Source organism: Saimiri boliviensis, chromosome 16 (assembly GCF_048565385.1).
Source record: "Saimiri boliviensis isolate mSaiBol1 chromosome 16, mSaiBol1.pri, whole genome shotgun sequence".
In the NCBI taxonomy this organism is placed as follows: domain Eukaryota; kingdom Metazoa; phylum Chordata; class Mammalia; order Primates; family Cebidae; genus Saimiri; species Saimiri boliviensis.
Window position 1 is genome coordinate 80,497,782 of NC_133464.1, and position 16,773 is coordinate 80,514,554.

Sequence of the window (16,773 nt, forward strand, 5' to 3'; positions counted from 1 at the left end):
ACTTGAAGCCATTGCTTAGCAATTCTACACTCCCACCATCAATTTTCCCCCTTTCCTCTGGAACGTACATGTTATTTCTCCCATCTTAAAAAATTTTCATGTGTACTTTCTCCTCCAGCTACCACCCAATTTCTCTCTTCCGCTTTCCAGCAAAATCCCATGAGCAAGTTGGTGATTCGTTATTATTGTTTCCAACTCTTCTTCTCCCACTCACTCTTAAATCCACTCAAACTTAGCTTTCCCCATCACTCACTGAAAACTGCTTTTGCTGAGGTCACCAGTGACTCCATATTGATAAATCCAACAGCCAACTATCAGTCCCAATCTTACTCGACACTTCAGCAACTAGACACTTAATCCCAAAAACAACTTCTTCAGTTTGGTTCCAGGACGTGACACTTTCTTCTTCCCGTCTCACCAACTACTTCTGTCTATTTGCTGGTTATACTTCTCTTCCCTGACTTCGAACATTGCTCCAGGTACCCCAGGGCTCACCCTTTGAAGCTTTTCTTTTCTGTCTATACTAACTCCCTTCATGATCTCAACCAATCTCAGGGCTTTTACTGACACCCATATGATGACTTTAATGGACAGAACAGATTCTCCCTAACCACTGCAACACTCTAAACCCATATATACACAAACTGACATCTCCTCTTGATTCTCTGGCAGACTGTATTTTTTTTTTTTTTCAAATACAGGTATATTTTTCAGATATTGTACTGCATTTTTCTAATGTATCTATTGTATTTTTCCAAGATAGCTGCAAAAATCACTCCCATCTCACACGACCTTTGGCCATGTCCCCTCCTCTAGAATCAGCTGGATTTAGGACCCACGTGTGATCAACGGAATGGGAAAGAAGGGACTCTGCACAGCTTGGGGACCAGGTCTGAAAAGATCATGCACTCCTGAATCTTGGTACACTCACTCTTCAACAGCTCCCGTGAGGGACCCCAGCAGCCAGACTTGGAGAAACCTAAGCCACATGGAGGCCCTGTGTAGGTGCTCCCATAGACAGCAGCCAGCTGAGCCCAGCCTTCAAATCATTCCAGGCCCCAATCACTGGAATTTCCCAGCAGAGGCCCAATCACAACAGTGCAGAGACAACCCTCCCTGCTGTATCTTGCCCAGATTCGTGACCCACAGAATATCTGAACAGAATAAAATGCTTGTTTGTCATTAAGTTACTTGTTACAAAACAAATAGCTGGAACAAATGTGTACTAAACATCTCAAACTTTTAATGGGCCTCAGACCAAACTCCAAAATTGTCTTTCCCTGTTTCCCCCATCCTCCCTGATATCCTCCTACCCACCCCTCAGACTCTTTGTTCCTATGACAGTCTCTTCCAATTAAGTAGAATTCTCTATCTTGTCAGCATCAAGCCAAATAAAATTTTGAGACAGGCTCTTGCTTTGTCGCTCAGGCTGGAGTGCAGTGACACAATCTCAGTGCACTGCGGCCTTGACCTCCTGGGCTCAACTGATCCACCTCAGCCTCCTGAGTAGCTGGGACTACAGGCGCATGATACCACACCCGGCTAATTTTACTTTTTGTAGAGACGAGGTCTCACTATGTTGCCCAGGCCTGTCTCAAAACTCTGGGCTCATGTGATTTGCGCACCTTGGCCTCTCAAGTGCTGGGGTTACAGGCAGGGGCCACTGCACTTGGCCAGCAAGCCAAAATTTGAAGAGTCATTCCAGAGGACTTCTCTCCTTTGTCCATATCCAGCAAATCAGGACATCCCTATTGGTTCTACATTTAAAACATATTTGCAGTCCAGCCACTCTGCACCACCTCTACTGCTACCACCCTAGTCCTTTTTTTGAGACAGAGTCTGAATCTGTCACCATGTTGGCTAGCCTGGTCTTGAACTCCTGACCTCAGGTGATCCACCCATCTCGGTGTCCCACAGTGCTGGGGTTACAGGTGTGAGACACCATGCTCAGCCCAAGGTGGGTTTTAAAACTCAAAGACAGCTGGATGCGTTGGCTCGTGTCTGTAATCCCAGCACTTTGGAGGCCAAAGCAGGCAGATCACCTCAGGTCAGGAGTCTGAGACTAGTCTGGTCAACACGGTGAAACCCCGTCTCTATAGAAAAACACAGAAATGAGCTAGGCATGCTGGTGGGTGCCCGTAATCACAGCTACTTGCTAAGGCAGAAGAATCGCTTGAATACAGGAGGTGGAAGTTGCAGTGAGCTGAGATTGCACCACTGCACTCCAGCCAGCGTGGATGAGAGAGAGACTCTGTCTCAAAAAAAAAAAAAAAAAAAAAGAAAGAAAAAAAACACCAAAACTCAGACATGGATTTTAAAACCCAACATCCTTCACTTGGAATGCTGTGAGAATTTCCTACCACGATCACAGCTCACTTCCTCCCCGAATCTGTTCACAATGTCATAGCCAGAGTGATCCTTTTAAAATGTCCTATCATGTTACTCTTCTGCTGAAAAATCCTCCTGCAGCTTCCTCTTTTACTGAAGGTTAAAGCCAAAATACTTCAAATGGTCCACAGGACAAACCCCTTCCTTATTACCTATCCGATGTCACTTCCCACTTAACTAGGCTCTAGCCGCATTCGCTCGCTTGCTGTCCTGCAAAGGCTCTGACACATTCTCTCACCTGGAATACTTTACAGCCCCTGCCCCAATATACACATAGCAGACTGCTTCACTTCCTTCAAGTCCTTGCCCACATATCCCTCCGTGAAGCCTCCTTCCCAGACCACCCCATGTGAAATTGTACCCCCACCAACCACACTACTCCTATCCAGAGTTGCAAGATGAAAACACAGGACGGCCAAAGAAAACGTGTATTTCAGAAAGACAACAGAGAATGTTTTCACATATCTATGTCCCATGCAATACTGGGACACAGAATTTTTTAGTGTATGTCTCATACAATACCTGAAATATATATACTCATGCCAAAACAAGTTATCAATTTATCCAAAATTCAGATTCAACGGGGTGTTCTACATTTTTTATTTGCCAAATTTGGCAACTCATACCTTTTACTCTGCTTTCCTCTCATAACTGCTATTACCTTCTAATGTACCATGTATCTGTCTTCTCCGTACTAGAATGGGGGCTTTTAAGAAGCAGAAAATTGTCTACTGTGGTCATAGCTTTTCTCTTGGTTCCTAGAACAATGCCTGGCATGTAACAGACATTCAATAAATACCTAAAGAATGAGCAAGCTAGATGTGGTGTCTCACACCACCTGTAATCCCACCACTTTGGGAGAGGCAGGTGGATCACTTGAGGTCATGAGTTCAAGACCAGTCTCACCAACATGGTGAAACCTTGTCTATACTAAAAATAAAAAAATTAGCCAGGCACAGTGGTGGGCACCTGTAATCCCAGCTACTCAGGAAACTGAGGCAGGAGAATCACTTAAACCTGAGAGGCAGAGGTTGCAGTAAGCCCAGATCACGCCACTGCACTCTAGCCTGAGTGACAAAACTACACTCCGTCTAATAAAACAAAACAAATATTCTTAAGGTTTCCTCCTAAGAATTTTAAAGCGAAAATATCCTCTAAACATTCCATTCTAGGCAGACTAGTCTACCTTTTATCCTGTGAACCTGTAGTGGTCATTTTTTCACCTGAATCCACAATTTCTTTCAATATCCACTATATATAAGAATTCCTAAAACCAAATCATGCAGCTGGAAATAATCTCTCCTTTTTTTGAGACAGAGTCTTGCTGTCACCCAGGCACGATCTCAGCTCACTGCAACCTCTGCCTCTCAGGTTCAAACAACTCTCCTGCCTCAGCCTCCTGAGTAGCTGGGATTACAGGCACATGCCACCACATCTGGCTAATCTTTGTATTTCTTTAGTAGTGATGGAGTTTCACCATGTTGGCTAACTCCTGACCTCGTGATCCGCCCGCCTTGGCCTCCTAAAGTGCTGGGATTATAGGCCACCCCGCCGGGTCTCTCCTTCCTTTTTACTCTAATTACCCTTCACCTATGCCTCAAGCACCTTATCACATCTGTCTATTAGTTCCCCCCCTTATCCATGGAGGATATGGTTCAAGACCCCCGTGAATACCTGAAACAGTGAATAGTACAAACCCTATGTATACACTATGTTTTCTCCTGTACATACACATTTATTACAGAGTTTAATTTATAAATTAGACACAGTAAGAGATTAACAATAATGAGAACAATTATAACAATATACTATAATAAAAGCTGAATATGGTCTCCCCGCTTCAAAATATCTTAACTGTACTTCAGGTAACTGAAACCTCCAGAAGTGAAACAGCAGTTGGTGGGGAGCGGGTGGAGGGGGGCTTACCATATTGTTTTTTGTTTTCAACTTTTCAATTCAATGCACAGAAAAAAACTCAACAATAAATACTACCCAGATTCAACAAGTGTTAATATTTTGCCTTTTTTTTTTTTTTTTTTTTTGAGACCGAGTTTCACTCTTGTTACCCAGGCTGGAGTGCAATGGCGCGATCTCGGCTCACCGCAACCTCCGCCTCCTGGGTTCAGGCAATTCTCCTGCCTCAGCCTCCTGAGTAGCTGGGATCACAGGCATGCGCCACCATGCCCAGCTAATTTTTTTGTATTTTTAGTAGAGACGGGGTTCCACCATGTTGACCAGGATGGTCTCGATCTCTTGACTTCGTGATCCACCCGCCTCGGCCTCCCAAAGTGCTGGGAATTACAGGCTTGAGCCACCGCACCCGACCCCCTATTTTGCCATATTTTATCTGTCCTTACAGTCTAATGATTTCTGGAGAATCTGGGGGAAGGGATGCCCCTCGCCTCTATGATAAATTAAGTATTAAACCAAAGACTAGCTATACATTACTCCTTATGCTTTCTCATGAGTAGTCTTCTCGCCTAAACTACATTGTAAGCCATGTATTATATTAAGATGTTTGGTTACAACTATATATTCTGTAAATACCAAGTCCCCGTATCTGTGTTAGTGCCTAGAACAGAGCCAAGGACACGGTAGATAAAACGACTATTTGATAAACTGATGAATAAATCTGCTAGCAATTCATCCAAAGACAGAAATTCCTCCAACATACAGAGGAAATAGCCAATCTTCTAAAACCCAATCGTAAGACAGATGTCATCTTGTCATATGAACATGCAAGAGAAGGACAAAGTTATCTCTGTAATTCTTTATTAAAAATACTGCTGTACACATAGAGACGGAAAACAGGATTAAAGATGAATAACACAAATTGGGTCATGACATTAGAACTTAACATACCGGTGCTTTTTAGGGAAGTTGTTGACATCCAAATCACAGAACCAAGGTCAAAAGCAAAATACAAAGGTACCCTCAAAAATATTTACAATGAAGTAAATACACTAACAGAATTTAAAACAGGTACAAAAAATTGAAATGACCAACGTTACATGATTTCAAGGGTTGTCCTTTCTGTGCTTTTATTTGTCACAACAGGAAGGTATGGAAAGTTTGTATCCTTAATTTGACTACTCCCAGATATTAAAAATCTTCCTATGAATTAAAAAGACTTTTAGACAACCTCTTAAATGGAATTACACTATGGAAAACAGGGTTCCCCCAAAAACACCTAGGCAGAACTGAGAGTTCTTTGAAAACCATTCCCAATAAAAACTAAATGAAAAATAAATATAAAACAAAGCTTAAAAAAATATGCATTACCTGACACCAACTTTTTCTGGCTGACAATATTTACTCATGAAAACGTATCAGCTGTCTACCTTTTATATGCAAACCAAGTCCTGAGGTTAACTAGGGGCTGAAGCAAACTAGCGTTTAGGATGCAAACATTCTTGGATTTGTGATGTAAACTTGCCTTGCAGAGGGAAGTTTGCTGGTCTATACAGAATGAGAAATTCAAACCCTATTTTAACCCCTGCCCTCTTTAGCTTTCACAAAACATTGGTCCACAAATTAAATTTTCAAAAAGTTCCCAGACCCCAAAACTAAAATAGATGATCCCCTTTCATTTTCAAAGAAAACAATATTGGAAAAAATCTCCAGCCCGCTTATAAATTAAGCATTTCATATTTCTTCTAGAATACAAGTAGTTCTTTTTTGTACAAAAGAATTACAATATGATTTGTCAAAAAACATATAAAAAGACAGCTGCTCTTCCTCAAATACATGAGCTAATGATAAAAGACTTTTGCGTGTTAATGTCTCCAAGTTCTTGTTCCTTTTACATAAAAAAGAACATTATGGTGGCAAATGTTAATTATCCTTTTAATATTGAACATTATGTTCTTTTAAAATCCATCCAGATCAAATGCAATAATTTTCTTTTTAACTCAACAACTGATGCTACCAAACGTGGACTCAATACACTTGTTAAAACGTGTCAAGCGTGTCTCTAGTCTTCAAAGCTTTCAGGTGAAGAGAGGTGCTTTTTCTTGATGCAAATCTCAAGGCAGAGAAAATCATTTTAAAGCTTATAAAAAATGGACAGAGAAATATTAAAAACTTCTCTGAAATATACAAATATGTTTAATTATTAAAATTGAAGACAGTAACATCAGTTGCAAGTGCTTGGGAGTCTGTCCTGACCTTTTGAGTTTCCACATTTTCTTCATAGTTGCATGGTGAGCACCCAGTGCTAGTAAAACATTCAGTGCTGGGAAAGGAGATACAGTCTTCATTACTGTTTTTTAAGAAAGAAAATTCCTATGTATTTGGCAGTCTTCAGTATCAAAGTATAGGTATTTCATTTACTAGAAATTCCATGAATACCCAAGTTTGGCGACAACTGCATGTCCAAATATTAAGAAAGTTAAGAGGAGGAAAATTCCAAACTTTTGAGATGGACTTATTCAGGAATATCGCAGAGTTATTATCAAAAGTACTATTACTTTGGGCTAAGCAGTGACTGCAAAGGCACAGCAGATCGTTATCCCTCCAAATTCAGGCTGTAAAACATCAGAAAGCTCTTGATACCAGACCACTGCTGAATTTAGTTCATCTTCTCAACAGTGTCTCTGTCTGTCTCCAGTGTAAAGGACCATAATAAAGCTGTGGTTCAAAGAACAGAACTTCATACAAAAAAACAAAACAAAACAACAACAACAACAACAACAACAACAAACAAAAAAGCGAACTGGAAAGAACCTAAAGTAATGTACTCCTGAACTTTAGGCCTTTAACACAATTTCTTACATTTTTTTCTATTTTAAAAAATTGCATAAATGTAAATGTATCTGACTAGCAGGCAAATGTCTTCTTTAAAAGGCTCTAGTTAAATTTGAAGAAAGAGCTATACATGCTCCTTCGGTTACTGTTCATCCAATCTTTATTCAGAAGGGATTTAAATCAACTAACAGGGGAATTCATATCCAAAAATTCACTGGCATTTTCTTCTTGTGTTCTTAAGAACAAAACAAAACAAAAATCTCAATTTGAACTAACAGTGGGTGGCATACAGAGAGCTTGCATATAATAATACTCTTACAAGAATTACATACTATACTGAACTTCTATGTAATTATTTACCTGGTCCATAATGTTGTTCAGGGCAACCCATCCCAAAAAGAGCAAATTCTGCAACCCTCAATGGCAAAAATGCTGCCCAGCATTGCTTCCCAAAAATGTCCTTGCAAATAGTTTCCCTTAATAAGTATACAATGTGGCAAAAGTTCAAAGATCAGAAAAAGTCTTTAAAAAATTAAAATTAGTGCATATACAAGTGGAAAAAACAAAAGCAGGAACATCATTCACTTGATGGTGCTCCTAAATCTAAAATAAATTCTTCACAGACATAGCCTTCAATGGCAGCCATAGCTCTTGGATAAGTGAAACATTCTTCCTTTCAAGTAACAGTGTACCTGACTGAAGTGCAAGCAGCTTTGCTCATCTCCTGTTCGTTTCCCAAATGTGAATGAGATGATGAAAAGTTCAGCTGTAGTGCAATTTGCTATTGGTTAACTTCCTTAGCCATGTCCTGCGCCCTTTTTTAGCAAATACTACAACTGACCATTTGCAGCTGCAATCAGTTCTTGAAAAGTATTTTCAAAGCAGCGCTTTAAGTCACTGTAGGTCACCACGAGTACACTCTTCTCATCTCTAGAAATCAGGCTTATTTTTTCTGGCACACCAGCATCTAGCTGAAACAATATATAAAAAATACGAAATTTATAACATGGAGAAAAGAATTTAACTACATTTGCAGCAATAATAAAATATTTAAATTCTTTGTTACATTCTCTTTCAGATATCCATGAGTACCTGACATCATTCATCAGTATGCACACAAATTTGCAACTCAGACATTTTTAAACACTGCCCTGTTTCTGACTATCCCTTCACGCTTCACATTTGTTTGCATTGTAGTCCACCCAGTTGATGCTCAGTAATTTTTCTCCTGATGTCTTCCATTTTTGGCACCATGAATCACAGTGCAATAAATATACTCACCTAAATTTTTTTCTTCTGTAGGAAGTATTAAGATTTTCCTTAGGAAAAATACTTAGAAGTATAAATATTAATAAAATGTAAACTATTAAGAAATTGGTCTTAAAATTTTTTTTTTGATCACACAAAAAAGTAACATAGAAGCAGTATGTACTGTAAACAGCTTGGTACACAGAACCAAATTGTTTTCCAAAGGGTATCAATTAGACACCATGAATTTATAAGTTGTAACACCTTGCAAGCAACCCCACAGCAAATGAGGGCCTTGCTATTTAAATTTACATTTTAATTAACTATTATTATCAAAGTTTTTTCATACATTTACTTCTGATATTTTGCTTGTGTAAATGCTGGTGTACGGTCTCTACCCATGTCTTTAATGGGATTTGGCAGTAATATTTTAACGAGGTCTTTATAAAGCATAAATACTAATCTATCGACTTGTCTTGTTATGGTTTTCTCTTTATTTTTGTTATTTTCAATGTATTTTTTTCTCTATTTCATTAATTGATACATTAAAGTATGTTTGTAATTCACTGAAGGCTCAAACATTCAAATCATCTACCAGATAATTTCTGTCATTATTTCTACCAAAATAGGCTTACGTAAAATATTCATTTTGTATATCAATCTGGCCATCCTTCCTTTTTAATTTGTTACGCTCTTTTCAAATTTAGAATATTGTCACACTTCTGATTTATTACTTACTACTAGCTATTTCATGATGTTAAATAAAATTTTCTTCAGATTTTCAATTATCCTAATATTCATTAAATTATCTTTGCTTAAGACAATTGTCCATGGCTTATTCCATATGAACTACTTGTCAATGTTTGTTCTGGTTCTACATATTTTCAATTACCAGTGTTCTGATACTATGGGTACTAGGTTCTAAAATCTGACAGAATTATTTTCTATGTACTGTTTTCGAGAAAAGGTTTTTCCCCTAAGAGAAATAAATGAATATATAACTCATACTGAATTAGTTCAATGATACATACAGATTTGTGCAGTCTTCTTTTTTTTTTTTTTCTTTTTTTTTGAGACGAAGTTTTGCTCTTGTTGCCCAGACTGGAGTGCAATGGCGCAATCTCAGGTCACTGCAACCTCTGCTTAGGTTCAAGCAATTCTCCTGCCTCAGCCTCCTGAGTAGCTGGGATTACAGGCATATGCCACCACGCCCGGCTAATTTTGTATTTTCAATAGAGATGGGGTTTCTCCATGTTGTTCAGACTGGTCTCGAACTTCCGATCTCAGGTGATCCCCCTACCTCAGCCTCCCAAAGTGTTGGGACTACAGGTGTGAGCCACACCAGCCAGTTTTGTGCAGTCTTACTGTAGGTTATTGGCGATACTCCTTGCAGAGTTTTAGGGAAATTCAAGAAAGGCAAAGTAGTGCTTAAAAACAAACCATAACATTCTCCCTGAAGGGTTACCACACTGTACATTGACAGTTCTAAATCAGGTGTTACAGCAGATATTTTTTCCTCTAGCACTTATAATGTAGGACAGTTTAGACCAAGAGTCAGTAAATGTTTTCTATAAAGGGCCAGACAGTAAATGTTTTTTAGGTTTGGCTTATCGTTTATTTCACAACTCTTTAAACATATAAAACTATTCGAGGCTCTCAGGCTGTACAAATATAGGCCATAACATGGATTTGGCCTACATGCCATGGTTTGCCAGCTCCTGGTTTAAACATAAACCTATACAGAGACTACATTTACTCCTGGACACCACTTCTAAACTTTGTAATGCCAAGTAATTCATAAGGAAAATGTATTGTTTCTTTTCTCTGTAAATTTTGTCTTTAAAAACATAATGCTGCTGGGCATGGTGGCTCACGCCTATTAACCCAACACTTTGGGAGGCCAAGGTGGGTGGACTTCTTGATCTCAAGAGTTTGGGACCAGCCTGAACAACATGGTGACATCCCGTCTCTACCAAAAGGACAAAAATTAGCTGGGTGGGCTGAGCACGGTGGCTCACGCCTATAATCCCAGCACTTTGGGAGGCTGAGGCAGGCAGATCACGAGGTCAGAAGTTTGAGACCAGCCTGACCAACACTGTGAAAACCCATCTATACTAAAAATATGGAAATTAGCCAGGAGTGGTGGTGTGTGCCTGTAATTCCAGCAACTCAGTAGGCTGAGGCAGGAGAATCACCTGAACAGGGGAAGCAGAGGCTGCAGTGAGCCGAGATCGTGACACTGCACTACAGCTTGGGCGACAGAGCGAAACTTCCACCTCAAAAACAAAAACAAAAACAATTAGCTGAGTGCAGTGGCGCGTGCCTGTGGTCCCATCTATTCAGAAGATTTAGGTGGGAGGGAGGATCACTGCAGCCCTGGGAAGTCAAGGCCGCAGTGAGCCATGACCATGCCGCTGCACTCTAGCCTGGGTGATAGAGCAAAACTCTGTCTTAAAAGAAACAAATAAACAAACAAATAAGCAAACAAAAACTCACCTCTCAAATCTCAAATTTCTGATCTCTTTTTATCTAGTTAATTCTTAATCATCAAATTTACCATTTCTAACAGCTGGACCTGCTAGTAACTGATGTCACTAGTATTGTGCTTTTACTATTTGCTACATGATTATAATATCTATAGTTAACAGTAAATGACTTGATAATATTCAACATGACTCACAATGATTCAGAAGGGATTCAAATTTTTAAAAAATATTTAAACACAAAATTATTTTTTTGCTTTTTACCACTCATTGTTTTATGTCACATAACAAAAACACATGTAAATAAAACATTGCATAAAGGAGGAAAGCAGTCACTTTGTAATACTTTATCATGATAAAAAAAGATCCACAATAAAACATTCTAAAATTATTCATGAAGGCCAGACGCAGTGGCTCACATCTGTAATTCTACTACTTTGGGAGGCTGAGGCAGGTGGATCACTTGAGGTCAGGAGTTAGAGACCAGCCTGGCCAGCATGAGGAAATCTTGCGTCTACTAAAAATACAAAAATTGGCTGGGCATAGTGATGGGGGCACCTGTAATCTCAGGTACTCGGAACTGGGCAACAGAGCAAGACTCGGTCGACCCTGCCCAAAAAAACTATTTACGCGGGTGTTTTAAAAAATCCTCCTAATGTAGAAAATGTTATTAATAAAATGTCTTATAGGCTACTGTAAGAGTACATCCTGATTTCTTAAGTCTCCTAGTATTTGTAGAAGATACAACTCTATACAAATTATAGACAGAAATATGAACTTAAAAAATTTAGATACAAATTACCTTGTTAAGACAAGAAATAATATGACTGAGGTCAATCCAGGGAGCACCCGCTTCTGTCACCTGATGAAAAAGATGATCCCTAAAGAGTTTCAACAGATAACGGTCTCCAGTCTCTGACCAAGTGGGATCCTTCTGAAACCTGGGGGAAATTAACATTTTGCCTCAGTAACTCATGTTATATGCTACATAGGTCTATTTTTAAGACTCAAAACTAGTTTAAGTTTTACTAAATCCCAACAAATAAAAAATTGGGGGGGGTCTGGTACAGTGTTTTCAAAAAATAATCTGACTTAACTAGTAAACATACGAATTCCAGTTTTCAGTTAGCAACTGTCAGTGGGGAATCATCCCTTATGCATTCTTATTTCATATCACCTCCTTATTTCAGTCCCTACCATTAGATAAAATGGAAAATATAAAAATGTCTTAATCTTTTCTTTTCTTCCTCTCACTTTGTAGGTTACAGAATAGAAAGAGGTCAGATACATCTATTTCACCAATACACATAAAATAGAAAAATGTTTAGAAAACAAAAAGCAAGTACATTTTTGGTGTCTACCATTCCATGTGAAAGCAAGCTGTAAAGAAACAGATGACCACTGTGAGTTTTCAGTGACCTTAGGAAGTTACAGTCTAGTGGGAAACAGACATTATTCAAATAATCAAAGAAAGCTGTAACTGCATATTTACATGATGCTCCTAAAAGGGATATGATATAAAACAGAAACATGAATTCATCTAGTGGGGACAAGGAAGGTTTCCAGAAGAAACAGTGGTTGCTCTTCCCTGAAGAAGAATGCTCCTTTGTCAGAGAGATTGGTATTTGGATGGAGCACTGAAGAAACTTAAGGAAGGTCACATTTCTGAATGGGTTGGGAGAGAAAAGAGAAGAAAAGGAGAGAATACACGCAGAGGGAGGGAGGGTTAAGGGCAAGAAAAAGGTCAGAGTAAGGGCAAGCAAAGGGACAGAGTGAAGGCAAGAACAAAGAATGGGGTATGGGGGAAGAAAATTAAAAGCAGACTTGACACCAAAATGAGAAGTAGGTAGGGATCAGACTAAGCAGCTTAGGTCACGTTCTAAAACCGGGTATTTATTCTAAGAACTAGAGGAGAAGCTCACCGTATGGTTTTAGCACAATCATAAATATGTTTTGCAGAGGTTACTCCAGGGACTTCCAATTAAAATAAACACCCATTTATCTCTGCTTCCTTTCAACAGCCCATCAAACTGATAGTAAATGTCTAAACACAAGGACAAAGGGATCTGAAAAAGCAACAATAGTGAAGAAGATATAATCACAAACCCCTGGAATGCAGAAGCAGACAGGTAAGTGGGATGACTTAGTAGACCTGACAAAACTGAACCCTAATTCTACAGGAGATTTTGGAAGGGGGATTTCCACAAGAAGCAAGCTACCCACACTGGTGTGGCTCAGAAGCTGAAGCCACAAAGGACTACTAAAAGTGCAAGTTTGGACTGAGGCTGAAATTACAAGAATTGAGAAAAGCTTCTATAAACAGCAAACAGATAACCCATCTCTCAACCCCACCCCCACTTCTGCCTGGCAGAAATCTAGATGCTTTACTTTATAAAAAGGGTGAATGAGAGAAGCTCCAGCCTCAGGGATGCCAAGCACACCAGAAGATGATGAGCTGAGGAGTGCTAGATGACACCCTATTCAACAAATGCTTTCCCTCTGTGTGGTTCCCAAAGCCTGGCTGTCAGGCTTATATCACAGACAGTAGAGGTTGGGAGAATCTTTTCAGGAGATGCTGACCTGTCTGAGAGAAATGACAAGTAGTCTACCAAAAACAAACAAAAATCATATATAACAACACCACACTGCTTTATCATACAGAAAGGTTCAACCTTCTATAATCCCTGCCCCCACACAGGCTTCCCATTAGCTTTTTAGAACCATATTCTTAATACGAATTGACAGCTAAGTATCAGAAATCTTTTGAGAAGCAAACAAAACAAAACAAAATAAAGCAAACTCTTGTTTGCTCTGGGATACCGAAGGCAATAGAACAAAACTTAAAACTAAGACAAACAAAAATCAACCATCAGGAAAAAAACCTATTAATTGATGACTTCAGAGAAACAAAAATTAGATGGTACAAAACAAACATTCAGATAACATAAATGTTCTTGGAAAATAAAAATATAATAGCAGAAATTTAAAAATACAAATAATTCGAAAAAACTTTAATTTTAGAAAAATACAGTTAACTGCCCAGAAAGTAGAACAAAAAAATTAGAAAACAGAATATTTGAAAATCAATTGCAAAGGTCTAAAGTCTGAGAGATGAGAATTTCAGAAAAAGAAGTTATCAAAGAAATAATGAAGACCATGAATAACTGAAGGACGCTAAGTTTCTAAGATTAAATGGTTTCACCTGTTGATCCATCATTATGAATCAAAACCCCACACCAAGGCACATCAATTGTGAATTTCTGAATATCAGTGACAAAAAAAAAAGACCCCAAAAGCTTGGAGGAAGGAAAGAATTTATAAAGAAAATGGCTCTGAATCTGTGTGGAAGTTAAAAGATAAGGAACAATGCTTCAAATTCTGAACTACTATCACTATTACTTACCTATGTACTGAAGTACCCACTAACACAATCACTCAAGAGAAATTGAAAAGTATAGAAACTGGGAAGGAAACTATCATTACTTGTAGATGATAAGACTAAATACCTGGGAAACTCAAAGAGAATTTGCTGAAAACATCCCAAATAATAAGGTACCAGAGTATAATATTTAAAGAATCAAAAATTCTATATACACTAATAACAAGCAGTAAGAAGTTTGGAAATTTTCCCATTTATAGTAGCAACAAGATGAAATACCTAAGAATACACTCAGTATGCTGTAAGTATATAAAGAACAACTCAAATACTACTGAAGAATACAAAAGCAGACATCAACAAATAGAATGACATACATGATCTTGGTTAAGATGACTCAACATCTAAAACCACAAATGTTTCCAGAGTTTAAACATGCTATCTTCCCTATAAAGAAATCATCAGGTTTATTGATTTTAAACTAAAGAAGCTGATTACAGAATCTGTGAAGAAAACAGTATTAGGAAAACAACAGAGTGGTGCACAATGAAATGGAGGTTGGAAAGAATACTGCTAGATTTCAAAATTTAATATCATGATTGAATTAAAATAGTACAAAAGAAGTGTGACTTTAAACCAGTGGGGAAAAGCTAGATGATTTGACTATTCAATAAATAGCTTTTGGACTACTTGGTAATCTTGGGGACAGGGGGAGATGGATTTACACCTTACACCCTATACAATTTCTAACTACGTAAGACATTTTTAATATGAAGGAATGAATCCACAAATGCTCTAGAAGAAATCATGAAATAGTTTCTTCATAATCTTGGAGTAGAAAAAGGCTTTCTAACTATGATTCAAACTCCAGAAGCATATAAGAAATTTGGTCAATTACAGTACGTCAGGAGTAAATATAACATAAAACTGCATTTAAATTCAATTTCTCACCTACAAGGTTAATAAAAATCTAAGAGTTTGAAAAATGTATTTTGGTGAGGCAGTCTCATGAATTACAAATGGGTAAACTGTTCGTCAATAGCTATGAACTTACAGAGACATACCTATTGACCTAGTAATCACAATTGGGCCTATTATTTACATATATACAAGATTAAGTATGCATAAGTTAGTCCCTACGGTATCACTCACACTAGCAAAGGACTGAAAACCGCTCAAATGCCCATCCATAGGGAACTGGGGAAATAAACTATGATATATCCATAGGATAAACTACTACCAGGCCATACAACATGAGGAGACACATAGCACAGTGGTTAGGAGCACACACACTGGAACCATATGGTCTAGACTGGAGCCTGGCTCATATACTTATTAATTTTGCGATCTTGGTTCAAGTTATTTAATCTCTCTTTGCTGCAATTTCTCTGTTAAACGAAAATAACAATGGTATCTCCATCACAGGGTTGTTACAAAGAATAAGTTAGGTCATATTTGTTAACTATTTTGAACAGTGCTTGGCATACACGAAACATATCTAAATACAAAGATTTCTAAAATATAATGTTATGAGACAAAATACTGTGTATGTCTTACAATTTTTATATATCTAAAGGGGAGGTTTTAAGAATATATTGTATTTGTAACTCTTGAATAATACAGAAGAAACTAGAACTATAGATTGATGAGGGCAACTGGGAATAGATATTGGGGATGTCAGGTCTGAAAAAGAGACTTTTACAGTTTTCACGGCAAACTTTTCCTACTGTTTACTTTATTCATAGACAACCTATTTAAAACATATAATTAATAAGAATAGTTTCCGTGGGGGCTCATGCCTGTAATCCCAGCACTTTGGGAGGCCAAGGCAGGTGGATTATCTGAGGTCAGGAGTTTGAGAACAGCCTGGCCAACATGACAAACCCCGTCTCTACCCAAAATACAAAAATTAGCTAGGTATGGTGGCACACAGCTGTAATCCCAACTACTTGGGAAGCTGAGGCAACAGAATTGCTTGAACTTGGGAGGCAGAGGTTGCAGTGAGCTGAGAGATCACACCACTGCACTCCAACCTGAGGGACAGAGCCAGGCTCTCAAAAAAAAAAAAAAAAAAAAAAGGAAGAAATGAAAAGAAAAGAAAAAAAAAGTAATTTCCTGCGGATAATCTAGAATTTTATATGCATTTACAGTATTAATAACGTGTGAAAGTAGAATAATGCCATTTTCAGACTTGCAAGACTAAAAAAAACTCACCTTTTTCAGGAAGCTACAAAGACATGCTCTACTAAGTAAAAAAAAATAATAATAATAAACCAAGGAAAAAAGCAAGAAAATAGAGCATCCAACACTAAGAGAGAGACAATGAGAATTCCCAGATAATAGTGAAGGGAAGTTCCAGTTCTGAAGTGTGGGCACATGCAGGCTTAAAATGTAACCAGCCCAGACAGAAGCAGGAAGGGCAGAGAAACCAGGGCCAATTCTCTAAGTGGGAGGGAAAAAAGGAACTGATAGGTTACCTATTTTTGACTATATGGAAAGGTGTTTTGTAACACTGAACACAGATTCAACTCG

The 16,773-nt window shown here is 38.3% G+C and overlaps 1 protein-coding gene across 3 annotated transcripts in view; it reads right to left on the reverse strand.

Annotated features, from left to right (window-relative positions):
• Positions 1-1,296: 1,296 nt before the first annotated feature.
• The window catches only part of PAN3 (poly(A) specific ribonuclease subunit PAN3), a 172,034-nt gene continuing 156,557 nt past the window's right edge, over positions 1,297-16,773 (reverse strand). For 2 of the 3 annotated variants that reach the window (XM_039473125.2, XM_039473124.2), the window contains 2 exons: positions 11,668-11,806; positions 1,297-8,105 (listed from right to left, as the gene is read on the reverse strand). In XM_039473125.2, coding sequence (XP_039329059.1) covers positions 7,965-8,105; positions 11,668-11,806 — 280 coding nt within the window. In that variant the 3' untranslated portion in view covers positions 1,297-7,964. The remainder of the gene's footprint in view (positions 8,106-11,667; positions 11,807-16,773) is intronic. The other variant, XM_039473123.2, reaches the window with a different exon arrangement.